At 40.0% G+C, this 26,965-nt stretch overlaps 1 protein-coding gene across 4 annotated transcripts in view; it reads left to right on the top strand.

Moving 5' to 3' along the window:
* Positions 1–26,965, top strand: part of ADCY5 (adenylate cyclase 5) — a 207,951-nt gene that overhangs the window by 158,566 nt on the left and 22,420 nt on the right. For all 4 annotated transcript variants that reach the window (XM_027679003.1, XM_027679004.1, XM_027679005.1 and 1 more), the window contains 4 exons: positions 6,557–6,697; positions 19,648–19,670; positions 23,614–23,758; positions 24,853–24,950. In XM_027679003.1, coding sequence (XP_027534804.1) covers positions 6,557–6,697; positions 19,648–19,670; positions 23,614–23,758; positions 24,853–24,950 — 407 coding nt within the window. The remainder of the gene's footprint in view (positions 1–6,556; positions 6,698–19,647; positions 19,671–23,613; positions 23,759–24,852; positions 24,951–26,965) is intronic.

Genomic DNA, 26,965 nt, shown 5'->3' with positions numbered 1-26,965 from the left:
ATAATATCCCGAGAACTGAAAATGTAGTCATTGTTTTCTGTCTGGTACACAGAAGAGTTGCTTTATATTAAAAGAGAACAAACTGCAAAGTTCTAAAATCCAGTCTGTTTGGATTTCTTTCTCTTCATCTTTGCCTCCAGATTTGCCTTCACCATTCTGTTTGCCCTGCGCTGTCATTCTGCTACTTTTGTGGGTGAGCACTTGCCTGTGAAGAAGGTAATGCTCAGAAACCCCAGAGCAGTGCAGGAGTGACTAGTGTTACAGCATTATGCCCCCCTAGATAGAAGTTTTCATGTTTTTTTAAAAAAGCATAGATCCAAAGTTCCAAATCTGTTTTCCTTGAATTTTGATAGTTAAATTATAAAACGGTCTTAACTGTGTGAGATACGAAGGGCCATGGTTTTCATTGTATTGTGAACCTAAATATATATATTTAAAAGTATATCTATTTATGTATGTGAAGTAATTTTTGTCATAAAATTAGCAGGCTCCACCATAAAGGTCTGTTGAATCTTTTGCTGTGTTTTTTTTGTTCCCATTAGTGCTAACAGTGGGCTGCTCTAAAACCTAGTTGCTCTGGTGCCTAGTTGCTCTGGTTGTCTGGTGTCTGCAGTCAGTCAGCAATTGTAATCCCTCTCTTCCTCTCAGCCTTTTCTCTTCTGAGACAGACTCTTCTAATGTCTTCACACAACGAAGAAGAGACAATCACAAGCTCCCACATTTTCTTGGTCATCAAAAGGAACCTTTACCTTTTGCAAAGTTGCATTATCTTGGTGTCTGCTATTTATTCTGTGATGAACTAATGTGATTTCTGATAATGCAGTTTCTGTCTGTGATCATCAAGAGAATGATCATGCACTTTGTACACTTGAATATCTCAGATCCCATTTCTACTATGCTAGTCCTCAAATGTCAGGTACTAATACTCCTTTTCGTCTTATCTATCAAATACCACCTCTGCTTCTCTCATTAGTCAAGTCTGTCATTGCTTACTTGCTGCCAGATTAAATTAGAAAAAAATTCGACAAAATCTGTCCCGAGAATAATAATTGAGTAACTCCACTAGTAACTTTTATCCAGACTAATACTTCCTCATTCAACACCATCTCTTGCCACTTCACTGGAAACCAGCTCTTTGCCCAACTTCATATTCCCCGTCTGTCTTGGCCATTAGTCTCCAGCACAGCACACTGTCAAATGCTCCATGGAAAAAACAAAGCCAGTGAGAGCTACTGTACTTTTTCTGTTTAGAAAAACTTGGATCCAAGGCTGTTAATCCAAGCCCAGCTGCTCTGCAAGTTCTGTGTCATGATCCCTGACTAAATAGTTATTAAAAATATCTGTTACCAGAATTGAAATTGCAGCTGGCAGTTTCCCACAGATCTGGGATGGAGGTTGTCCATCTGACTTCAGCACATCACATTTAAGTTTTCCTTCCAGACATGGTTTAGTGGGATTTGGCAGTGCTATGTTTACAGTTGGACTCAATGATCCCAAAGGTCTTTTGCAACCTAAATGATTCTATGATTCTAGGCTTTCCATTTATAACCCTATCTTTATGAGCTTCTTCCCTTTTGCCTCTACTGTGGCTGTGGTGATTGCATGGAGAGAAATAATCTGTTCCTTCAGTTCTAGAGCAGTGAAGAATTTCTAGTTTTTGTTCTCCTTGCATGATATTGGGCCACTTACATAAGGATGACTTCTGTCCTTATTTAGTAATTTTCACATTCCTGTGAAACATTTGTATATATTTCTAATGGACTTAATACCTTAGCATGGAAGAAATACAAGAATTCTCCAAGGAGATCTTTGCCTTTCCTCCATTACTGGATTTGTGTCTTCATTCTTTATCAGAAAATCTGTGTTTCCAGATAAACAGCAATTTATCAGCTAGAATTACTAAAACTGTTGTCCACATCTCAGTGATTCCCAAACTTAACCCCTAGGCATTGCAGTGGACTACACAACATCACTCAGAACAATATCTTTACCCTTCTACAGAGTGGTTTTGTTTTATTCTACACTTTTTTTTAGTTTACCCTGCAGACTGTAACATTCCTAACACCCAGCTCTGGTCCTCTGACTTCACAACTTTTATATCTGCCCTTCTGAATTTTATTGAAAACGTCTGTCCCAGTCTTTACTGCCATCCTGTCACATCACTGCTATTCTTACAGTACTCAATTTAGTTATTGTTGTCTTATCCAGTAGCCCCAGTTCTTGTGCTGCCCAAGTTTCTGGCATTTGTGCAGGAACATGTCACTTGGTGGTTGCTGGTAACGTTTGCTCTTCTCTGAGATCAGGTGCTGCACTAATTTGCGGAATCATCACAGCTACTCACTCTTCCCAGCACTTCTAATCACTGGTAAAAGCTCTACGCTGAGAAGGGTGGAAAAGCATATGTTTGGAGGAGTGGAAACCAAAAACCTGAAGGTGAATAGGATTTATCAGAATATTAGGTTTACAGCTACTTTTACTGTCCTCATCATGTCAGAAGTCTGGGGAAATGCTTTGCTTTGAACATAAGTAGAAACAAAATGTGCCTGTCAACAGATGAGCAATACTGCTGACCAAACACATGGTGCTGAGTGCATGAAGTCTGCAAAGGGAAAAAATGTTTATTTTTTTCTAATGTCTTTCAATTGCATTAAACATGGGCGTTTCTTTAAACAATAGCAGGTACACAACAGTTTCAGAAAGGATTGTTGATGGTGACCTTAAAACAGCTCAACAAAACTTTGGCTGTAACTCCTAGAAAAACAATTCTCATTCTTTTCTAAATAACGTCCTGGAACTCCATCCAGCTGAAGAAACAAAATGGTCCTTTAAATGTTGAGCATGTGACTCTCCTAAAACACAATCAATCTAATGTGATGATTCTTCAATTTAACACATTTAATCAGAGCTCAGCAGGGTTCCACTCATGTAGATTTATGAAGGCAATGGTTTGGAGCATGTAGCACTGCAAGAAATATCATTCATATGTCAAAAGGACTTCAACTTAAAGAATAATATGTACCTGAATCTGATATGGCTGATCCATGCTCAGATTTCACTACTTTGTTGTGATAGTGATGTTGATAGTGATCATCTGTTGGAAAATCCTATCACACATTAAAGAAGTAACAGGCATTCTTGATTCAATTAATATGTATAAGAAAACCCCAGCTCTTTCTGCAGTTTTGCTGTAACATTACTATAGCTCAGTGTGTGGGAACTGGTGGTGGGAATACAATAAAACCTCTGGGAATAAGATTTACAGTCTCTTTGTGAGTCCAGATTTGAAAAGTTCCCACAACAGCTTTCTGGAGCTTAGCCACCTAAAATCTGAAAAACTCATTGCTGTCAGAAAGTTTTGCACCTGCTCCTGTTGTTGGTAGTACCTGTAATGAGTAGGACTGAAAGGTATCACCACTTCTCTTTCTGTAGTGTTCTTTTCCAGTCTTGTTATGCCTCTGTGCAAGTTGTCCTCATGCTGTCACTTAGCCAGGAAGAAACAGAGGAGGCATCCTCATAAATTTCTACAGAGGAGCTGTGACCCTTCTAATTCTTCATTTTTAGAGTTTGTTATTATCATCACCCACTGAACAAGTGATTTTGCAGAAAATAAATTAGCTCAACTTTTAAAAATATTAGGTTTTAATTTTTTTTTAGTAAGTGTTGATGTTAACAGCGAAGTCCTATTGTTAAGGATAATGTAGTAGCACATTATGTAGTGTGGGAAAGCAAAAATGCACTATGCTTGTATATATGTGTTTTAATCTGATTGGAAATATTGCTGAAACATAGTACGCAATCCAGTGGAAACTTCCTACAAGGGGTGGGAGAAAATAACTGCCAGAGTTCATGTATTTATGGTGCCTGACCTCATGGTTAGAAACAATCTCAGAAGTATTATTTACCCACTTGTCCTGTCCTTACCTCAACCCAGATGTGTCAATAAACCTGTATGAGGTCTTTTATTTCCTTCAAATTCATCAAGTGATGCTTCAGGTATGAGGATCACTCACTGGCAGAGTGGGGTAGTATGTCTTTGTGCATTTTGGCATTAAGGTTTTTCTCAAATTCTAACCGAATTTACTAACTCATGGGCTGAAATCTGGCTGTATATAACTTTTATCAGCTGTTGATGTAAAGGCATTTGTAAACTAACCAAAGGGCTTACTTTTATGGGTCCCCAGACCAGTTTCAACATCTGGGGTTTTTGATTCCTTTTGGTTGAAAACCCTTCACTAAGTTGGAATAAAATAGACTGACAGTGTTGCTTCTATTGTTGAAAACAATATGTATTTGCTTGGAGATAACGAAACTGTATTTCCTACTGGTTTTCTGGCATCTCATCATAGAAGAAAGAAGTATAACTATGAAAAAGATTGCATAACTGCAAAAAGACACAAGAAAGTGCTACAAATGATGGCAGAGACTATAAAGAGCAGTGACTTTTAAAAAACAAAACCTCAAACCAACTCAAATGTGGACATCAGCATTGCATCACATTAATGTATTTTTAGAAACATTTAAAAGCTGTCTCTCCTGGAGGTTATCCAGTGGCTCTGTCATGATTCCTTGTGTGCAAGTCAGCTGGTGCCAAGCAATGGAGTTTTCAGCTCTTGCAGATGAAACAGTGCTGGGTTTAATGCAGGGCAGAGATGAAGTGGGAGGCACTTGCTGTCCTGGGGGTGGGCAATGTGGGAGCACATGTGGTTCTCCCCCAGCAAACCTCCTGAGGAGCTGACAGCTCCCTTGGGGTCACTCCCACAGATTTCCTTGTGAACCTACACTTGTCTTCCTGGCTGTGTGGTAGAACATCTTTGCTGGCAGCCTGGAGCTGCAGTGACACTGCTGCTGACTGTTCTGGGGCCAGCTGAGTGTCCAGCACAGGGCTCCTGTCCCAAGTGGCACCATGTCCCCAGGCTAGTGGCCATGAAGCTTCCAGCACTACATTCCTAGGAACGTTTGGTGCCTGTGTGGTGAGCTGTGGTCTCATGGGAAATGTTGTCATCATAGCTGCCTCTTCTTTGCAAGAAAAGAGAAGATGATTTCCCATGCTTGTCAATCAGGCAGTTCTCCCCAGCACTGAATTTTAGCAAGCCTTTTTAAATTTCTTTAAAAAAAAACTAATTTAAGGCAGCATAGCACTCGACATTTAACTCCCTGGTTACCATGGAAATAACACCAGGTGTTTTGCAAACTCCTGAGAGGTACAGGTTACAGTGAATAGTGGGGAATCAAAATAAATAGGTAGGGAATGCAGACTCCAGGCAAAAAAAGATGCGGACCTACTTGTTTTGTCATATAACACTTGAACCAAAATTCTAGAGTTGAAAGCAATTGATGCTCTCTTTTTAAATAATTCAATTGTCTGAATACTTTCTGAAATCCGAAATTAACTATTATGTCTGGGTTTTTTTCTGTAACTCATGGAAGCAGCAATTCTCTTGAAAAAGTTTAATCTCTCAAGTAATAAACAGCCAAGTTGTAGCTATCTCTACCTTCTGAACTCTCAAGCTCTCCAGAGTTTGTCTCTTTTAAGCAAGAATTTAACAAGTGCCAACCCCTCTGCCTTCTGAGTCAGGCTGCAGTGCAACCCTTGCTAGAGAAGGTGCACGGGTTTGATCTTGTGCAATAAACTCCCATCTTTCTGCAGAACACACTCCATGTGGAAACCTACCTGTCTTTTTGGCCAGGGAATATATTCAAAATAAGGAAAAATTCTGTCTGTTGTTTAGGCCAGTTCCATGCTGTGATTCTGTGCTCTTGTAACTGGTGTTGAGCTTGAATGAAACCTGTCCAACAGATCCTGTGCAAACTTCACAGTAAGCTCCCATTGCAGCCAAGATTCGAAACCAGCTCCAACAACAAAATCAAAGACTTTGTTCAAACTTTAGGCATGTTGGTGTCAATGATAAAATTTGAAGCAGCATTAGGATAGAGGAGACCATTTTGCTACACTCTGCAATTACATTACCCTTAACTTATACACAGTGAAGTTCTTTGCAAGATTTACATGCTTTCCTTGGCATGTCTGGGAATATGCTTCTGCTAGTGTGGAAAATTATTTGCTTGTACCTATGGAGAAAGGTGCCCTTTGTTCCCATAGCTTCAAGGAGTTTCAAGGCTTCTGTTCTTCAACCAGATTGCTCTGTGAGTTGTTTCTCTTCCAGATGTAACAGATTTTTTGTTTTTTCAGGGATGTCTATGTAGTATCTTAGCTTGGAACTGCAGTTTTCTATCTGAAACTATTCAGTTTACTAGAAAAAAAAAGTAGATATCTCCATTTTGGAATGCTTCCCATGTTTACACAGGTTATGGTGGTTACTCAGAACAAGTAAAGGAATAAAATGGTGGGCCCCACTTAGGGGCAAGTGTTCTAAGAATTGGGAAGAAAAAGAAATTATGGACTGGAACTGCTTCTGATGAGCAGCTGCTTCATAAAAGTTCAAGGTGCAAAGCCGACTCTTGGAGTGAGAGATCAGAAGTGAGAGATGCTTGGAGAACGACTGCCATGTAAACGTTTCAAAATTTTTTCTGCATTTCTCTCTTGTTTGTATTTCAGAAAGATGAGAAAGCCACGATAGCCAAGATGAACCGTCAGCGTGCGAATTCCATCAGCCATAACCCACCACACTGGGGTGTTGACCGGCCCTTTTATAACCACCTCGGAGGTCACCAGGTCTCCAAGGAGATGAAGAGAATGGTAATGTCTTGCTTTATGGACATTAATTTATTTTCTTCCTAATACAGCATTATATATCCCTCCTGCTTTGTCTGAAGGTTTTTACAGCCCCGAGAGTGTTTTCCAAACGGGGGTGTTAAATTCTGCTTTAACTCCAGAAATAACAATAATTGGTACATCTGGAGGTGAGTGATTGTGAGATGAGGCACAAGGTTGTTTGAGAGGAGAAGGGAGGCTGAATGGCACAAAGAAGCCTCTTTTGTCTGGCTTGTCCCACATTCTGAAAACTCATCCAGGCTATGCAAGAGGACATGATTGTCTGCAAAAATTGCTCAGTAGCTCAAGCATTCAAACAGCATCTGACATACACTTCTATTAGCTCATTACAGCCCCTGGTACCTGCAAAGGTTTCTTGCTTGCATTGTCACAGATGCTGTTCTCCATCTCTGAACTACATGCCCATGTGTCCTCATGGGTCCCAGGAATCATGCTGCTGTGTTTAACTCTCAAGAATACATTCTCAAGTACATGGATTAATTGGCCTAAGGTAGCAGGCATCTTCATTTCTTGCTCATACCTTTCAGTCTTTCTAATTTAAAATGAAAAAGAGCTAGTTACCAATGCAATTGGACTGAGAGCACTTTTATGGCTTATTTTACATAAAGCTGTAGGTGATATCTTTGTTTCCTGCAATAAAGACTAAGAAGATAGTTTCTATTATAATGGCTATTTTTAATAATAATACAGGTATTTAACACCTCTATAATTGCATGAATATCTGATTGCTCTATAACCTTATTTATGTGGCTTTGACCCTTTATGCACGGTCAAAAGTGTGTATTTGTTGTCCATAGTCAAAGTTCTGCTCGACGTCACCAAAGCCTTGCAGTATTCAAAGAACTCTTTAACATGAGATTCAGTCTCATAGCTTAAAAATTTAAATATGGCTATAAGCAAGTGCATAGGGTGTGTTCTAATGGGAAATGCTGGCACATTTATTAATAGTTGGTGCTAATATTATTCAGTCATTATACTATTTTACACTGCTAAACCAAATTTCTTAATCTCCATAGTAATGTTTCTTTCATTTCTCAGATCTCCAAATGAGGGCTTCTGACATGATCTTACAGATCAGTGGAACTGTGCATTTTTTATGTGGGCTTTCAATAGGGTGTGCTCAATAGGCATGACATTATTAGAAGAGACTAATCACACTAGCACATAATTATAAGTTTCTTTGAATAGCTTTTAAGGGGGTTTTGCAGCCTCCTGTTCAGAAACAAGGTATATGCATGCCAAATGGTATTATGCTTCTTGGTGTTAATTACAGTTTGCCGTGTCTAGCTCATTGTTCAGTTGGAAAAACATAATTATTTATTGAAATACCAAGCTGAGTCCTAAAAACTTCACTGCCCCTCATTTGTAGGAGGAAAGGCTTATCTTTTTTTTTCCTTATGTTGAACCTTTCCCTGTAATGCTGTTTACCTTTTCGAAAGTTCAGCAGCTCAGAAAAGCTCTTCCACTCAATCTGCTTCTATACTGTCTCTTGTATTAAGCTCTTTTTTGAGAAGCTGATGTTGCATGCATAAGGCTGTTTCTTGAAAAGCAATTTAAGCCTGATTCAGATGTATTATTTTCATATTCAGCTAGACTTTTTGTTGTTCTTGTGGACTGTTTTTTAAAATCTGTTATTTACAGTATTTCCCACTGCTTTATGTTTGAGATGCATTAGTGAAAATGAAAACATGCTGCTCCCAGTGGCCTAGAGACCATTTTAATATCTACTAGATGGACATTTTATTGGTTAAATCACAGGAGCAATTTCTCCATCTCCCGTCTTAACTCGCTCTGTGTTAACTTCTAATTTAAATATGCATTTCTTTGTACCACCCAACTTTGCACAGCACTCTGTAATCTCTAACATTGTGTTACATGGATGCTGTGTGTGCTTAATGCATGCAGAGTGAGCACTGGCTGCAAACTGCCTGCTTAGAAATACAAAATACCGAGAGACAGAAGGGGAGCAGAACTACAAAGGCTTTTATCGGTGCTCCTCTGGGATGACATGTCATTGATCTTGGTAAGCAGGACCAGCTTTCAAACCTCCTGAAAATGTGCTCTTTGTTCCACATTACCCACCTTTCCCCCATATCCCTTGCGTGCAATTATATGTAGTCTTTTTTCTTGGAAGCTATGAACACGTAAGGTTGGATTAGTCGAAGCAGTATGCCAAAGGCAGGCAGTGCAATATTGCTTTTCTCTTTAAAACCTGGAGCTCCTTAGCCCTGTAATTTCAAAACAGGTATTTATAAGGGTAATTGTGAGATAGTCCTCAGGCAGGAGCCAGGTAATGTTGCAGCGATGTGCAGTTACATTATATTGATATGTAGATATGAATATATTTGGGTGTAGGGAATAATATGGATGGTTATAAAGGGCACTGGTTTTTGTTACAAATGTAAAACATTTTGCATTATAAAGAAAACCATATTTCCAGAAAAAAAGAGAGACAGTTTTTTTGCGGCTCTACTTAACAATTCCCCAAAAGAGAATACTAAAGTTCCCTGAATTGCATTTTTGGGAAGGAAATGTTATATTTAATAGAAAACGGAATTATTTTGGCCATTTTTCTTTTCTGTGAATGCTGGCTCTGGTAGCTGTCTCTATTCTTAGGATATATTAGTGGTAGTCCTAGATGAGACAGATTAGTATCAAAGGTAGCCATGTGCTCCTTCTTTTCTCCTCCTCTTTTGTCACAGCTTTCCAATGTGCTGCCATGTCTGGGCACATCAGCAGTGCATCCAGTGGGGTTGGTGTGGGACAGCAGCCCGGACAGTGGCATGGGGAGGTCTTTGACCCCTGCTTTCTCTCCATGCTATGGCTCCGAGCACAGCCTCCTCTGGGTCCAGCAGATTTTCCACAATGCTTTTAGACTGTTTTTCCCTTGGGCATCCAAGAGTTTATTCAGGCACTTGCATACACATATGAATAACACAAAATATCTAACACATGTCCATGCAGCAGTAATTTAAATTGTCCTCGAAAACTAGAGTTGCTTTCCTGCTCCCACTCTGCCTAACAGGGGACTGAGCCAGCTGGGATTGCAACTGCATCAGTTCGTCCCATCCTGCCCAACAGCCCCTCCACCTCCCTCCTGCACCAGTCTGCTCTCCAGACCATCACAAGTGCTTCATTTTCCCTTCTCATTGCTTAGCAGTGGCCTTTCTTATCGTGCAGAGCCCCCAGGGAGGCAGCAGGCTGGAGACACTGATGCTGCCCGTTGCTGACCCTGACCCTCATTAGCTGGTGGAGACATGACCTGGAGAAAGCCAGTCCTGGGAACTGGGCTGAGTTGGGCTGCCAGGGATCAGTGGCTGCCCCTAAAGGACAGGTAAATTTGCAGCAGAGGAAGATCAGATAGAAATGCCCTGGGAGGGCAAAGAGCCTTGCTCTGAGCTGTCAGCCTCTGCTGGAGCCCTGGCCCTGTGAGGTTGTTGGAGAGGGTGATGCTGCCAGCAGGGAGCAGGTCGAGGGCAACCTTGCTCCCCCTGGGTGGGCAGAGGAGCCTGGACTGGATCAACAGAGCATGAACAGAGCCAGAACACAGCAGAAGAACAGCAGAGCTACTTTCTATTTTTATTGGGTTTTACGGCTTGTTTTCTTGTTTCCTAAACAAAAGCAATCAGTCCAGGACCAGTGACTGTATCTCTCTGGAAATGCAGACTTTTGTGCTGCTCATTCCCCCAAGTCTCCGTACACAAAGCCTTGTCTTCCCCACTGTCTGTCTAGTCCAGTTTTTAATTGCAAAAGGGTCAAAAATAAATGGATTTGAAAGCATTTGAGAGTACAGATATATTTATAGCTATAACAATATTTATACACCGCTGAGAAATAATTTGCTTTTCCCAGTATATATTTCAGAGTGCTTTTATAAATATTGATGGATTTTAGACTTCTGGAAATAATATTCATGTCTCAATTTTCATCAGCAAAACAAAGCTACTATTAAAAAAAAACAGTTTGGGGATTGTAGTTGACTGTAAACTGAAAGAGGTTTGTTGTAAACAGCAATAAAAAGGCAAATGTTGATACCTTCCAAAATCACAAGACTGTTCTAGGTGACAAATGATTCTCTTACATCTTTTACCCTGCTCAGCATTATTAGGTTTGTATCTGGAAAACCACATCCAGTTTGGGATTACATCATTTAGGAGGATGTGGATGAATTAGAGATAGCCCAGTGAGGAAAATTACAAATTAGTAGAGTTTCAATGTGTGACCTATAAAGAAGTGTGGAAGTATTGTGTTTGCTCAGTCTAGAAGGGAAAAGACTGATTAGAAACAAAAGTCTTCAAACACAGGAAGGTTTGTAAGGACAAAATTAATGATAAATCATTCTCCATGACTGTAAAGGACTGGATTAAAAATAATGATCCTAATTCGCTGAAAGGAAGATCTAAGTTAAGAAAAAACTTAGATGCCAGAAACAGGCTGTATAAGAAGCTTGTGGAATCCCTGATTTTCCTGAACAGATTTTAATTACTTTATTCAAGGCTTTTCAGTCTGGAGGGTGTCACAAAATCCTTTGCAAATATAGAAACAATAACATTTAAAAGTCTGTTTTAGGAGAATGTATATGGAACAAAGAATATAAGAATAATATGAGCTAGTTGTAAAGATTTTAGAAAGTTTCCAACCTAGGCTGCACAGAACTTCGTGGCATCAATCGCCCCCGTTGTACAGGAGCCAGCTCTGTCTGCAGCATTTCTGACAGACATTTGTCTAGCCCTTGTTTGAAGACCTCCAAGGATGGAAATCCCACAGTCTTACTGGGCATCCTTTTCAACAGCTTGATGACTTTTCTTGATGTTTTGCTTCACGTTCCCTCACTTCAGTTTTAAACCACAGTGCTGCATGAACTATTCACAGTTTAATTTGCTCTCCTTTACAGTTAGTTACTTTCTCTGTATTTGAAGACTATTACCATGTCTCTGCACAGCTCTGATTCCCTCATCAAGTTTGTTCCCTACTTGGTGCTTTCCAGCCCAGTGGTTGTTCTTGTTCCCCTCTGAGCACTTGCCATTTCACTGATAAGAGGGAGTGCCCACACTGAACCCAGCACTCGTACTGAAGTTTTATTAGTGCTACCCAGAATATGTTGGTCCTTTTTGAGGTCTTACAATCAGACTTGACACAGCCTGATGCTGTCTGGGTTGCAAAAAAAAAAAAAGAAAGGCATTAATTGTGCCATGATATCTACTCATCTGTGGAAAGTCCTGCTGTTGGATCTTGAGGCTGCCATACAGCTTTCATATTTGTTTTACACTGGCTAGTATGACACACTATAGCTTGTTCCAATGATACACGCTTTGGGGAAGGTTTACTTCACAAACAGGTACCTCTGTGTTTTTATAATCAAATATGAGCAGAGTGGCTAATGGGATTATTGAGTCCAGCTGTAGATGCCTGGCAGACTTCCTTTTATTTTTTCAGCTGCTGGAAAGGTTTAGCATTAGGAAGTTTAGGAGCAGAAGGAGGAAACCCTGAAGATTGCAATACTGATTTCAGTCTGACCATGACTCTGAGTACAACTAATGAAGCATTTAACTGGAAATGAAATTGTGTATAGCATCGATGTTAGCTACAAAGTAAAAACTGAAATAACATCAAATAGAGATTATATATGTGTAGGAAATATTACTGCATGCAGATGTTAAAGGTGTGAGACAAGGTTATAAAAATGGATCATGGATATGGCTGGTGCAATAAAGAACAAGCTTTTTTTTCAGGTAGGTGCTTGCTGATTCCTTGTGGTGCTGCTCAGAGCTCTCTGCACAGCCTTCTACGTGATACTTGGTTGCTTGGTGTTTACTTTCTAATGAAACAACACTGATCTACAAGCCTGGTCATTCAACCATAGAATATAATTATTTGTCCTATTTCCCCTGTCCTAAATCAAACAATTCTTTGCACGTTGCATTGTAAATACAGCTCATTTCCTCCCTTTATGTCTCCAAGTTGCCCCTACAATAGAACTTGTTACTTGGAAATCAAAATTGGGGAACAGGTGCATCAGAGGAACAGATGCTGTAGCTGGTTCTGTGCCAACTCTACTGCTTAAACATCAGAAATGATTAAAATTTAAAATAAAGCTCAAAAGGACAAGTTTTCCTCAGTCAATAGCGCAGCTCTATCAAAGAGAAGTGGATTTGAGTCCATGAATTAGGCACCGAGGGTTCACCCTCCTTCTAAAGGTTTCATTTAACTGCAGGTCACCATTATCCTCTTTTCCAGCAATCATCTGCTAAATCTGGTAATTGCAACACTGACGTCAGCAAAGCTGGACAGGAGCACCCAATGGAGAAGAATTTGACCCACTATTTTTTCACTGCTATTGTAGTAATCAAGCTCGTAATCAAGCAGGGGGAAACTCTCTAAATCCTTTCTGCTGTAATCTTCACATATTGCTATAGACCTGGGAGGAAATTGTTAGTCTAGTCTGAGTTTTACAGAGCCAATTTGGTTTTGATAGCTCGCAAACAGCAAGGGGAGGATTCCTATCCTGCAGTTACGCTGTGTAATTGCTGTGGTACTTACCTGGAAAGAGGATTTGCCTGATTCACATGTTCCATGAGGTCTCATATAAATGAGTGGGAGTACAATGTACATTGCTCAAATTGTCAGAGGCTTCACACAGTTTTGTATCCTCATCTGCTAACCTAACTTTTATTCTAGTTGATCAGGGCTTGCAATCATCTTTGCTTAAGTTCTTTAAAAGAGGGATAAGAGTCAGCAAGATGCAACAGCAGGTCTGCAGCTGCTTTTGTGAAACCTAGGTAGAGTTTGATACTTGCTTTTAAGTCTTGCACTAGTAATTTTTCCACCATTCGGTGCCCTTTCCTAGAGTAAATCTTACTCATATGGGAAAAGGTCATTTGAATTGAGACACTACTAAAAGGTGTCAGACTGATTTCGAGTGGGACTAAATTAAGCCTACAGAAATAAAGATACAATTCCCCTTTATTCACAAAAACATTTCCTCTGATGTTCATGGCAGCATTGCCCAGGTGGAGCTGTGGCACTGACCAGAATGATTTCCAAAGCTTCCTAAAGCAAACAGTGAGGTTTAATGGCAAAAGGATGCAGGTCAGCAGGTTTGGGTCTGGTTTTTGGAGAGGGTGAGCAGCTCTGGCCAGCGCCAGTGGGCAATTTCAATTAAGGCTGGTTAGGCTTGGATTCAGTCTGTCTGCATCTGATTAGAAGGCCATTTGACAGTAGTTTCTGTAGAAGATTGTTGTGTTTATCATTGTTTGGAGTATAGAGATGGAAGGGCAGAGATTGTGGAGCCAGGAACTGATTCAGAGCATTTCTAGGACTATTTTTTTATGTCTGTTTTGCAAGTTCTGGTAACTGCTCACAAGTGAGGCACAGAACAACAAACCACTTGAAAATATGACCTTTGAACTGGAGAAATTTGGATTCAGAGTTCACAGAAAACTGAAGTGTTAGCAACCTGCACTTCTCAAGAGATGTGAGTTCAGAGCCAGAAGTTAATTAAAAGTAAGGCAGGGAAAACCTATTTCAACCAAAGCAACCACTTATGTTCTTTAGATTTAAATCTGATGGACCAGATAAATTTATGGCATTGGCCAGATCTGGTCTGCCAGCTGAGAGCTGTCTACAAAATCATTTTGAGTTGAACAAAGTAGAGGGTTTCACCATCTGTGAGCAGTGCAGTGGAATGAAAGTCTATTTATCAAGTGAGGTGGGCTGCTGAAAGGGAGCACTTCAGCTTTCCTTTTCAGAGCTCATTAGTCTGTGTTCCAGCTTTAGCAGACACACTCATCATTTAATCTGCTTCATAAACTGGTTTTCTGCCAGTTTGTTGTTCTGCACTTAGACGATTGTTAAATATCCTTCCGATCATGCTTAGCTCTTTCTGGACTCTGGTATAGAAATTGTCTTATTTCTGGCTTGAGTGCTTTGAAGTCCTTCAGTTTTGTTTTTGCATTTACACCTGGCAGCATCTATCTTCATAGCCTTGTCTTTTTGACCACAGGGACAAAGAGAATGTACAACATTGCTGAAAATAGATCTGAATAATTAGTTTTGTGGTGGGGCCAAAGAAGGTTTACTTTTAACTACATCCACTCTCAACTTGTCACTCTCCCTTTCTATTTTCCATGGTGATTGATTCTGTGAAGTACTTTTGCTTTGCAAGTTGGCCTTACCTCTTACAAAGCTGACTTTGTCCCTAAGTCCCAAGTTATTTCGATTTATGCTTTAACATCATGTAAGTCCTATTTCGACTTCATTCCAGAGATGAAAAAAAAGGCAAGAAAAATTAGTTTCTGTGTTACGTTTGCTCTTACCATCTTTGCTGGAGTTGAGAGTGAAGTTTTTAAGGGTGGAATACGTGCTTCCCACCCACATTGCCATTAAGAAGGTCATAGAGCTCATCAGCCTCTCTACTGTCTTATTTTTGGAGTTAAATGAAAAGTTAAAAGGATAGAAAGTCTATTCCACTTTTCTTTGCATATTTACAATATGTTAATAATTGCAGCTAATGTTCTCAAAGTTACAATTATTATTTTAATAGTTCTTGATTTGAAGTATTATGGTATAGCAGTCAGCTTGTCATGTCTTTGACAAATACTTTATCATTCTATTTAAGGAATCAGTTTTAATCTTCAAAGAAAAGGGCTTAGTTAATTTAGAAGTCAAGCAGAGAGATGGCAGTCATATGAGCTTTTAACACAATAGATATTCATAAAATATCCCCCATAAAATAGTAAGCCTTAGGGACAGAAGCAGTAATATAACATCCCCTCCTTTTTTCCTCCTGCACATGTCTACTCCCACTGGGGATGTCAGTGTAGATTCAGAGTCACCTGACCTGCCATAAAAAAACAAGGGTTTTTTAATGATCTCCTGTAGAAAAGAAGAAAGAGCAGAGCCTTTAAGGGAGCTGATTCAGCTAAGTTTGAGTTAATGTTCCTGAAGTCAGAGAGAGGACTGTCTTAGTCTCAGAGCAATTATTAAATGCTATTACCTTTACATTTGCAATCTGATGGCAGAGTAATACAGCCTCCTGGGGGAAGGAAAAAAACTCCAGTATCAGGGATATTTAAAATGAGACTGAATAAAATTTGCATGAGTTCCTATATGCAGCAGCCCATTAGTACTGCACTGCAATGAGACCTCTCTCATGCCTTATGGTCCCTTCTAGAGGAAAGGAATTTTGGCCTTAACAAGGGCTACTTTATTATCATGATTATGGAGCTATTCTTGAACTCCTGTGAACTCCTATCTGTCTGATTCTCATAGCCATCACCACTTTTGCCATTTTCATCCCCGCTGACAATTCCCAGACTTTTCTTCATAGCACCCTAGAAAGCCATTGGCATTTCTTCAGCCTGCTGGGTACAAATCCATAAGCAGTCAAAAGGGCATTTATATACTTAACTCCAGGAATTGGGTGCTTCTCTTCCTACCCCTTTATTCCCCCCCCCCCCCTAAATGACAGGCACCTCATTTTTATCAGCTGCTTTCTTTTTTTTTCTGAGTGTTCAGATTTCTGTACAAGTGTGTGCAGAAATGCAAGTTAGGACATATCTTTGTGCAGCTCCAAACCTGCTCTATACCCGAACAGACTGAGTCCAGCCCAGCTGCCCAACCTCCAGTGGGAAGCACAGACAGGTGACATCAGGGCTGCTGGAGAGTGGCTTTATACACATGCTTGCAGCAGCAGCTCCTGTTATTTCTCTTTCCTGCTTGAACTTGGAAATTTTTCTACCAGATTATGAGTGTGTTAGTCCTTTAGGAATGAAGGCAAATCCATGTAGACCCTCCTTCTGCAGGGTTGGTTGTGTAACTGTTTATCCTGTGTGTAACACAGACCATTGCAATTGCTGTGAGCTGAGCCAAAGGGCTTTAACTGGAGCAAAGCATCTCACTCCTGAAGATACTGAACTATTTTCCAGATGTGGAGAAGAAAAAAGACCAATATGTCATCAGTGCTCAAGCCTTGTGCAAGGGGAAGGAAATAATTTAAGTGCAGATTTCTCAATGAACCAAGCATGCCCATGAAACAAGAGGAGGTGAAAACACATTAACCAAAACCCAGGGGGAATTTTCCCTCCCAACCAAAAATAGGGTGAGCAGAGTGACCTTGTGCGTGTGATCATCTCCTCTGCCTAAAAGGCCTTTTGGTATGTGAGTGAAACACGGGCACTTTAGTGGACAGGGACGAAAATCTCTGGTCACAGCCAGATTCTAGAAGTATATTTGCTCTATATCCTGGCAAAATATTTCAGTGCAAATAAGAAAGATATCCTGCAATAAATGACCAGTTTTTAAGAAGCTGTGTTTGAGCATTTTTTTCCTAAAATAATCCCGTAGACTTTCCTCCATGACAATTGCATTTTTGGCAATTCTGCTTGAAGAATCTTTTGTATGAAATGGGAGCATTTGAAGTGAATCATTTAATTTGCTTAACTTAGAGGTTCCTACTACATTTAATTTTAAGCTGATTCTCTCTAATTAAAGTTCAAGTCACTCTTAAATATTTAGCCTCATTAAATGAAGATACAGGAAAGAAAATGTATTAATCTTTTCCTCTTTTGTTTTACCTGAAATATACCTTTTTTTAGTCTTTAGTTTTGAAACACCAATTTATTTTGAGCTACCAGCATGAATAATTTCCAGGGTTTCAAGCACAATTTAGTATTTTAAATTGAAAAGCTAGATCAATGAACTCCTTATTATGTTACAGACTTTCCTTATAACGGTGTTGCTGAGGGAGAGAAGCAGGGCAGAATCAAATTCCGTGTTGATCAAGTGATCATCTGTATAAAGGACCAGTTAATTATGGAGCCTATGTATTTTTCTACACTTGAAATGTTGGTGAATTTTTTGAGGATATGCTTGCTGAGGTGTTTTACTAACTTGATCTAGTTGGCCTGTATCCTCAACCCTGTGCATCTAGAGGGCAGGTGTATGAGATCTATGTGTTTAGTTTCAGGATTTCAGTGGGATAGATGGTTACATAGCTGTCTGTGAAAATCAGACCATTTTAGGGGACTCTCCTTCTGCAGTCAGTCATCCAGTTCCCCTGTGGCTAAGCTTGAAAATGTGAACTTGGTATCTATCTAATAAGCAAGTATTGTGTATTTTCTCATTAGTTCTCTCTGCTTATTTCTTGTCTGGTACCTATTCATGTTCAGTTATTTTCTTTTTTTTTTCCCCCAGCCTAACTGACTATGACACCAGACAAATTAGTGAGCATTTTGTCTCCATGACTAATCAGTGAACTTTCAGTTTTGGCACTGTGTTGTAGGATTGCTTAGAGGATAAATAAATAAATCAATCAGATATTCCTGACAACTGTAAAATAATTATACAAAAGAAAAAAAAGTAGGAAAAAACCACACAACAAAAATTTGAGTAATCACTTCATCATTCCTTAATGTGAAATCAGAAAGTACATGTTTTTTTTGGCTTGAATAACTGGACATGCTAACTTTGAGTCAACATTACTGTTTCCTTCATCCCACTGGATCTTCTGGTGGTTGTTACACAGGACTGAGAGACTTCCTTCATCTGAATTTCTGATGGGTTAAGTTGGAGTTGCAGTTTCTATTTGGAAGTGTGGTTTTAGTCTGAAATGGAATATGTAAAAATGGAAATTGCTTTTGCAGTGAGTCACAGTCCTGGCTGCTGACCTGAGTGACAAACCTCCCTTTTTCCCTCTTGCAAAGCTGATGCTGTTCAGGGACACTGGGTTGGCTTTACTTCTGCTGTGTCACCACATTGCTGACTAGTTGTAAGGGCAAAATCTGTTCTCATTTAGTATCTGGTCAGTGTTTTTGTTTCTGATGGTGTTGGACAAGGCAGCTGTGGGAAGATTTTTGCCCAAAGATGTTTGTTTTTTTACAGTCAGGATGGGTCTCAGTTTGCTGCCCCCAGACTGGTTGCCACTGCAGGTCCAGCAGCTGGAATATCCTCACGTGCTCTGAGCAGTTTTGGCCTAAGGTCTCTGGGAGAAAAACAAAAGCAACTCTTCCTATCTCCCGGCTACATTTGGTTTATGTTTTGGAACATAGGGTACAAACTCTGTGCCTGAGTATTTGACCCTACTTGTCAAATATACAACTTCTCTTGACTACAGTTAAATTTAAGCCAAGATGTCAGAGGGCAGATTTTGTCTCAGCCAATGCAAAATGGCCATTTTGAAGCAATTTGGTCTGTTAGGTATGTTAATGCTAATCATATAAACTTAAGCCTCTGTACATAATTTTCTCTGAGGCCTTCTAGCCACTTAAACTGTGGGTGGCTCCTAAATACATACACTTAATCAATTCAGGTGGTCCAGAAAGAATTGTGAGCATTTGGGCTATTGCAAATATTATAAATAATTCCTGAAATCTTATTCAAGAAAACAGGTTCTGTGTGTGCCTGAGAAAAGGGGAGGAGCAAGAAGACCCCTTGAGGTTCCTCCTGAACAGATGAAAACCAAAATGAAAACCCTTAGCCAATCCCTGACATAAAGAGATGAAACCTTGTGGAATAGTTATAGAATACAACAGTTGACTTATGTTATCATTCTGAGCTTTATTTCAAGTAAAATACATCCTCAGTTATAATATCAGTACAGTTTCCATTGTATCATTTGTAATGGTGACTGCAAAAAAGAAGGCACCTGAAATAAAGCGTGCCAGCAGTCAGCTGAAGCATTTCGTTTATCTTCACTTCCATGGATTTACATCTGAAGGAATGTGTTTTTCCAAAACTGCTCTGTCTACCCAATGACACGGCTGCACAAAATATTGTTGTGGGTGGGTAAAGCTGTCCCTCCACACCTGACAAATGAGCACCCTGAAAACTCCCCTGCAAAATGCCGTTCCCAGGATACTTGGTGTTCTCAAGGTCAGCCTGTTTTCTAACCCTTGTGTCCTTTTCCTTTCTTTCAGGGTTTTGAGGACCCCAAGGACAAGTAAGCAAATTTACTTCTGTCATACACTGTTATGTTTACACATTTGGGATTTATTTTCTCATCTTAAAAAAAGACAAAAAGTGATGCCCAGAAGCCAAGAATAATGCCTGGACTCTCCAGAGGTTTATTTTGGAGGGTCAGCCAGTTGAGGGCAGGGGATTGACTGATGTGCATTCAGAACAGCCACTGCCCTCAAAATATTTATTTGTTTGTGTGGTTCTAACTTGCTCTTCTAATTAAAATGCTTTTGCTGCACTTCCCCGTGCCCTGAGTATTCTCCACTATTTGTTTCTTTGAAAATAACCTACGACAAAATCTTCATGTAAGGTATGTCTAAGTGTTGGACAAGTCCAATTGGAAAAGTTTATGTATGTGTTGAAATGCATATAGTTTTTATTTGTGTATATTTTATATTACAAATTTTTGCATATTAGTTGTTTCTAGGTATAAAAATGAACTCAGAAATGATAGCTTGTTTGAAGAATTAAATTCAAAGTTTCATATTCTAAAATATAGCCACATTTAAAGCAGCATTTTCATTTTTTTCTTATAGAGTTTTAAAGAAATAGTTAAAATAACAATTTAACATGAGTGGTATTTTGAAAAATTGCCTTTGGAGGAAAACCCCCTAGTGTTCACTTTTTAACTTCTACAACTGGACATAAAAAAGCATTTCCTTGTATTGTAGGTATTTAGAATAATTTCACATTCAGTCCTGCTGAGTGGCATTCCTTATAAGCTTGCTTAGAGCAAGGTAGGCAACAATAGAGGAGAACTGATGCCTAAAAATTTGTTGCTCTTACTCCTTATCATGTTTTTCTGGCTGCTGGTTAGGGCTAAGTGGACTTCTGTGAGCTGGGACAGAGAAATGCTTCTGTGGCCCTAAGAGTGACTCAGAGTCTCTTCATCCAGAAATCCGTTTAACTCAAGTACAAAGATTTGCCAAAAAAAAAAAAAAGTCTAGCAGAATATATTCATGGTGATATTGGTTAAAATTAGATACCTAGACCATGTCAAGTTCCCAGTTCCTTCACATGCAGAAACACTGAGGGTCAATACTTTTGACTTGCAGCAAAGGAAAGCATAGGCACCACGCATCTCTGAAACCATGACCCGACACCTACATGATTTAATTATTGAATCTAGGCATGGAGCATTTAAAATTATGGCATACATGTAGTTTTGGCAGTGGTCACACTCTTCATTTGCAGAAAGTAATTAAATCAGCAGAGCATTTTTGGACCACTCTGAAGCCACTCTGGGTTAATTGCTAGCTTTCACATTTGCAAGCAGAGTGCAGAAGTTGCTCCAAGCTCTGTTTGTGCTGTTCCTGTCCCTTGCAAGAATTTTCTGTTGGCTGCATTTGGAGAAATCTCAGCAGTGCTTTTAAAAGGTGTTTCTGGAAGTTTCATAGTGACCTGAAATCCTTGATTTCCCCCCCACCCAACCACCCTATCAATATATCAATACACATTTCCACATATGAATTTCATTAGTCCATGGCAATACCTCAGCTCTGACTTACAGGCACTGCCTCCAGGGCAGTCCTTAGCACAGGGAACTTTTGTCTTTCAATTTAAAATTACATTTATGTAAATGTACCCAAACTTGCTGTACAGTAGTTTAGTTTGGGTACAACAGGCTGTGAAAGCTGGGTCTGTGCAAGGTGACTAAGCTTCTCTGCAGTCTATGAGAAGGTGGCTGCCCCCTGCCAATATCTCAGCAAGGCCATTTAAAACCTGCAGGGGTATTTCTACACAGCCTGCAACCACAGAAGTTACTGTAGTATAGAAATGCTCTCAGAAATATAAGGACCTACTACAAAACTGGAGGCAGCCGAGGTCAGAGTCCAAGCAGGCAATTTCTTCTTCTCTTTGCATCTTCCTGAGTGGTGTTTTTAGACTGGAACTTGAAATTTAACTATGGTTCACCAAGATGCTGAGCCAACTCTTTTGCTTCAGTTCTGGGGGGAAACGTATCACATCCCTCATACGTGGTATGAAATGACTAAATGTGAATGACCCAAATGTGTACATAACTCACAGGATCTTGGAAGACATTCTGTAAATACGAAGCCTAATGATTTCCTTGCTCATTTTTATGAGTCCAGAAGATATTGTGAGGACTGAATGAAAATAAGCAGCGTTGCCTTGAGTGCTCAAGCAGATGTACTTCCTCTAAGGAAGCATGTCCTGACCCTGTAGGGAAAAAAACACTTTTATTTTCCAAGTGGAATATATTAATTTCAAGGAATTAAATAACTGTAGAGCCCCAAAATAAAAAAACTCTTTTTCCCAACACCACTGAAATACTAAGGTTAGCTAAGATAGAGATTAGACTTGAGACAAACTAGGTTTGTAGTTGCTATGTGGTCACTAAATAGATGCCACTGGTGTGTCATCATGATCTAGCTGAGGTGCAGACACATTCAGCTCACTGACTGGAGCAAGGAGCAGTGGAATGGAAACAAGTAGATGGACCTGATTTAAATTTCTCTTGACAAGAAGTACATGGAAGGGTTGGTTTACAGAGGGCTTCTTAAAATCTGATCCAGTTTTGCAGAAAACTTTAAAAGAGCCTTTCTTTTGGAAAGGGACCTTTAACTTTTACAACAGTCACATTCTGGTCTGTAAGCTCCTTTGAGCAATCTCTGCTTCCAGCACAGTCATACCTATAGGAGCCTATAGGCTGCAACACAGAGTGCATTGTGTGCTCTTGTGCAGTACAAATAAAACCAAGGAAATACAGCAGGGTAGCTTTTCACTGTGCCTGTTAGACCTCAGGATTTTTTCTCCAGAGCGCCTAAAATGAAGGTCCCACAATATGAGGCCTAAGCTGCTGTGCCATCATGGGGTTTGCACATAGAAATAGTTATCCGCTGGAATATGCCCCAGTGCAAGTGAGGGGCGTATTTCAGTGGATTACTATGGGCATATCCTGTGGATAACCTTGGCAATCATGCAAGCAGAGCAGGAAAACAGCACTTCAGGATTAGATTTAATTTCTGCCTATAGCTAGTAAGAAGGCAGGCCATTAAAGTGACAGCATCAAGTCATTAAAATCCTGTTAGATTTTAAAAATAACTGGAGTTTGAGGAGCTGCTTCAGGTTTCCTGATGCTCAGTGCAAAGTGCCTCAGGACGATTAAGTTTCCAGTGTTACTTTTTTCCAACAGTTTTTGAAAAGCAGCCTCATTTTTCAGAAGCTGTAGCAGAGCGTCAGAAAAATACTGACATTAAAGATTATAAGCAACCTAGAAATCTTCTTCCACATATTTAGAAAGCAGAATCTAATTTGTATTTTTTTTTGTTTGCTACCTTTTTCTTTTGCAACATTTCCTTAAGTAAATACCTTGTAAACAGAAATTTTTTTTATGTTTTCTGCTTTATACGCATAAATAACTGTGTGAAGGGGAATCAGGCTACATTTTTTCCCCCTACATGTTTGTTCCATAAACATTTTTTTTTCCTCAGAAAGGGAGAATTATCAAGTTTGGAAATTTTCGTAGTAATATTTACAGAAATTATTATTAGTAATCAGGCAGTAGGACTGAATGCAGAAATCTTTTTGCCAGTTCAGGCACTAACAGCTACAACAGCACAGCAGTGCAGGGAAGAATAAGTCCGAGGAGGAGTGCAGGGAGGAGACTACTCAGTGGTTTTAGAGAATGAGGGATGGTAATGAGACCTTAAGGCAAGAAAATGGATGTAGTATCGAAAAGGGGCAAGTAAATCAAATCCTTTTAGTAATGGACTCAGGACTGGCAATGAGCTCTAGAGCTGATATCATTCTCCTCTCTGCTCACACTCCGTTTCCCAACTTGAAGCTGTCATAAGTGAAATGCCATTAACCTCCAGCTTATTATTATAAGTGGAATGATATTACATGGTGAAGAGGCAGCAATTATCTTGTCCTCTTATGCTCCCTTCTCATGGCATCCTCAGGAATACACAGGAAAGTATGAACCCGGAGGATGAAGTGGATGAGTTTCTGGGCCGTGCCATCGATGCCAGGAGTATTGATCGGTTACGCTCTGAGCACGTGCGCAAGTTCCTCTTAACGTTCAGGGAGCCTGACTTGGAGAAAAAGGTAATGTTCCCTAAAAATCATTGCAGCATGTCAGTCAGGCTTGTTATGAGTTTTAATTCTCCTGCATAAGGTCAAACTTTTATATTTATAGGTAAAGCTAGTGTTTGGGTGCTGGAGGTGGAATTGTGGTCTTAAAACATCCATACTTCTTCATGGAAACCTTCATATACATGTTCCTGGAAAGTCACAGTCATCTGAAGGGAGCACTGGCCAGGAAAATGAAGCCATTTCTATCAGACACACATGAATATGCGATGATGAGCAGTAAAGGGATGCTTGAGTGGTCGTCAGGTTAAACTCATTATTCAATGTAAAAAGCTTCATAATATGTTTGCACTCATTATTTTATAATTTTATTTAGAAACAGTCTTTCCATGACAGGAATGACAACCTATTGCAAAAGCAGACCTTTGCAGGTTTTACAGCTGTTCAATGAATCAGTGTGGAACTGGATAAAAGCTCAAGCACATAATTTCCCCCCACCTCCTTCCCTTCAATTTTATACCTGAAAACAGCCAGGGAAATTAGTGCTCACCTGTTCAGAGCACCTTTTACTTTGTGGTTCAAACATTGAGACTGTCTGTACTGAGAACCATGCTTCAAGCTAAATAAAGCATCACTGGGAATCGGATGCAGCTCCCGTGTGACCGATACGTTGACAAGTAGTTGGAAGGAGTGACTGTGAAAGCCTCATCGTCCTTGCACTGTCATTAGAGCAAGTCAAGCCATCTGCACAAAATGCATGGTGTCCTCATTAGCAGCATTTGTCCCTGTTGGGGAAGCTTCCCATGGAAGAAGTTTAGGTCTGATGGCAGTGACATAGAATCTTGGTCCCAGTTAATCCATTTCTGTTCCTTCATGCAAGGAACAGTTGGCAAATCCTCTCTCCACCCAACTGTGTGGGTTTGTTCCCTGGCCTTTGGGTCCGTTCAAGCCCTTACAATTTGCCCAGGGAGAAGGGGAGTTTGTAGCGTTAGTTGTTTCCTACCAGCACTGCTTTCCAAGGACCTAAACAAAAGCCAAGTAAGAAGTTTTTGTGGAGAGAAGGCAGGCAGCCAAATTTCCCACTAACATAACTGTTTGTGTTTTTGCAGTACTCCAAGCAGGTGGATGACAGGTTCGGAGCCTACGTGGCTTGTGCCTCCCTAGTCTTCCTCTTCATCTGCTTTGTTCAAATCATAATTGTGCCACAGTGAGTATCCTTTCATCCCTCAGCTCCCATCTGCTCCCCTCCTCTATTGCAGCCTACTTTTCTTTGTTTTTTCTTGCGAATTTAGAACACCAAGGGGAAGAGAAAAATCCTTAAATAATTCATGCTCAAGTGATGCGTGGTTCTTATTGTTTTCACTCATTTCTACTGCAGATTAAAACCTCCTCACTGACATGGGAGGATTTCTGTTTTCTCAGTGTGATTTCTCTTATAATTTATCTCCATCTTAGGAAATTCAGTTCAGCACATTTATAAGCCTGTGGAAAACAAATATCACTAAGTAGGAAGGATTGTCTATGAAGGCATAGTACACATTCACAACACAGGGCTTGGCTGTCCTCTTATCTGAACACAGTAGGACAGGGAGGTGAAAAACCATCACAGCCTCGTTGCTCAGAGCACTGAGGTCACAGGGTCTGCTTAACAGATGAGGCATAGTGTCTCATACATTTATTCTTCTGGACTCAGTGCAGCAGTGCAAGAAGAGAGGTAGAGAAGGAGTTGAGCTACACATGCCTAACCTTTGAGTGGCTCACTCCAGGTTTAAGGGTTGCAGTCATTTCTTTTCCCAGGCAAGAGTGGCATAAGCTCCTCAGGGCCATGGGGCACAGTGCTCTTGCAGTGGCCTGCAGCTTTCTCTGCAAGGCACAGTATAACCCACTAGATCTTTCCTAGCAGTGAGCTCTGCAGACATGATATTTCTTCTCAAAGAGTTCTTTAAAAATCCCTTAAAATTACAGCATGTGGGTATTTCCTGTGCTCTGGTTTAGTAGCAATAATATATCATTTACTGAGCAATGCTGTGTTGGAAATAAATTTGGGGTTAGTAATTTTTAATCTGAAGAAAAAGATCACAGAAGCTCTGAAAATGCTCCAAATTTGTCTTCATTAAAAGAAGACAAAAAAATTCTTTGAGGAGAACTCCAGTACTATTTTATGCCATTACAACTGCCTTCTGTTCCTACCACAGATCTTTTTGGATTAGAGATTGGTTTGTAGTGTTCAGATCAGATACTCAGAAGGTCACAGAAACAACATGTAGTCTGGTGTTTGTCATTCACTCTCCCAGGCAAGAGTGCTCACAGAAGGACTGAATCAGCAAAATAACATCAGTACAAATGCAGTGTGTAAACAGACAGGTCTGCTTTGGGAAACTGGAAGTTAAGCTGAAAGAGGCTGAAAATTGAAACTAGATCATTCCCAGAAATAAAAGCATTGTTCATTACATCCAGAAATGTACTTTGAGAGTAACTCATTTATCAAGGGCTTACACTTTGGATTTCTGGATATTGCTGCCATGACTTCACACCTGCAGAGGCCCTCTACCAGCCTCGTGTTGCTCATCAGACTCCCTAAGCAGCCACTAAGCTGTCTACATAAAACCCAGTTTAACATTTAAATGACAGCTTGACAATTTCTGATGTGTGGCAACCATATGGCTGCCTCCTTTGTATTACGCAGGAGCCAATCCCTTATGGCAGGGTGGTGTCAATGCTGTGCTGCTCAGTCTCCCTCCATGCTGCCCATAGGATGGTGGTTGGGGGTTTCTTGGAAGTTCTGAAGTGTCCTTGGTCAGCCTGGCCTGTCTGAAAGGTGATTTGGTTCAAGAGTAAATAAAATTCCATGTTTTAACTGCAGGTTAGATATACTTTCCTTCACATTTTGGTTTGGTTTTCCTTATGTTTCAATTGCATAGCTTTGGTCTTTTATTGAAGGTAGCAATTAAGCAGCAAGTGAAACCACAGGTGTGATATGTGTCACCATCAGAGTTTCATGAAAGACACACCATGGAATTTGAATCTGAAACTAGAGACAGAATGTCAGTGATCATTTATGGTGATAAAGAGGAATAGCTTTAACTTATTTCACAAAGGCTCAAACAGTGAATTAGCAAGTACAATTATCTTAGTAGTCATGAGAGAACACAGAGACCAGCTGGCTTTGGTGTGGTTGGCCTCAATATCACATCACAGGAATACTTCCTTTAAATTATGAAC

Source organism: Neopelma chrysocephalum, unplaced genomic scaffold (genome assembly GCF_003984885.1).
Source record: "Neopelma chrysocephalum unplaced genomic scaffold, ASM398488v2 Primary Assembly neopelma1_44, whole genome shotgun sequence".
NCBI lineage: Eukaryota > Metazoa > Chordata > Aves > Passeriformes > Pipridae > Neopelma > Neopelma chrysocephalum.
The sequence above is the reverse complement of the archived record's forward strand: the minus strand, read 5'-3'. Positions and strand labels throughout refer to the sequence as shown.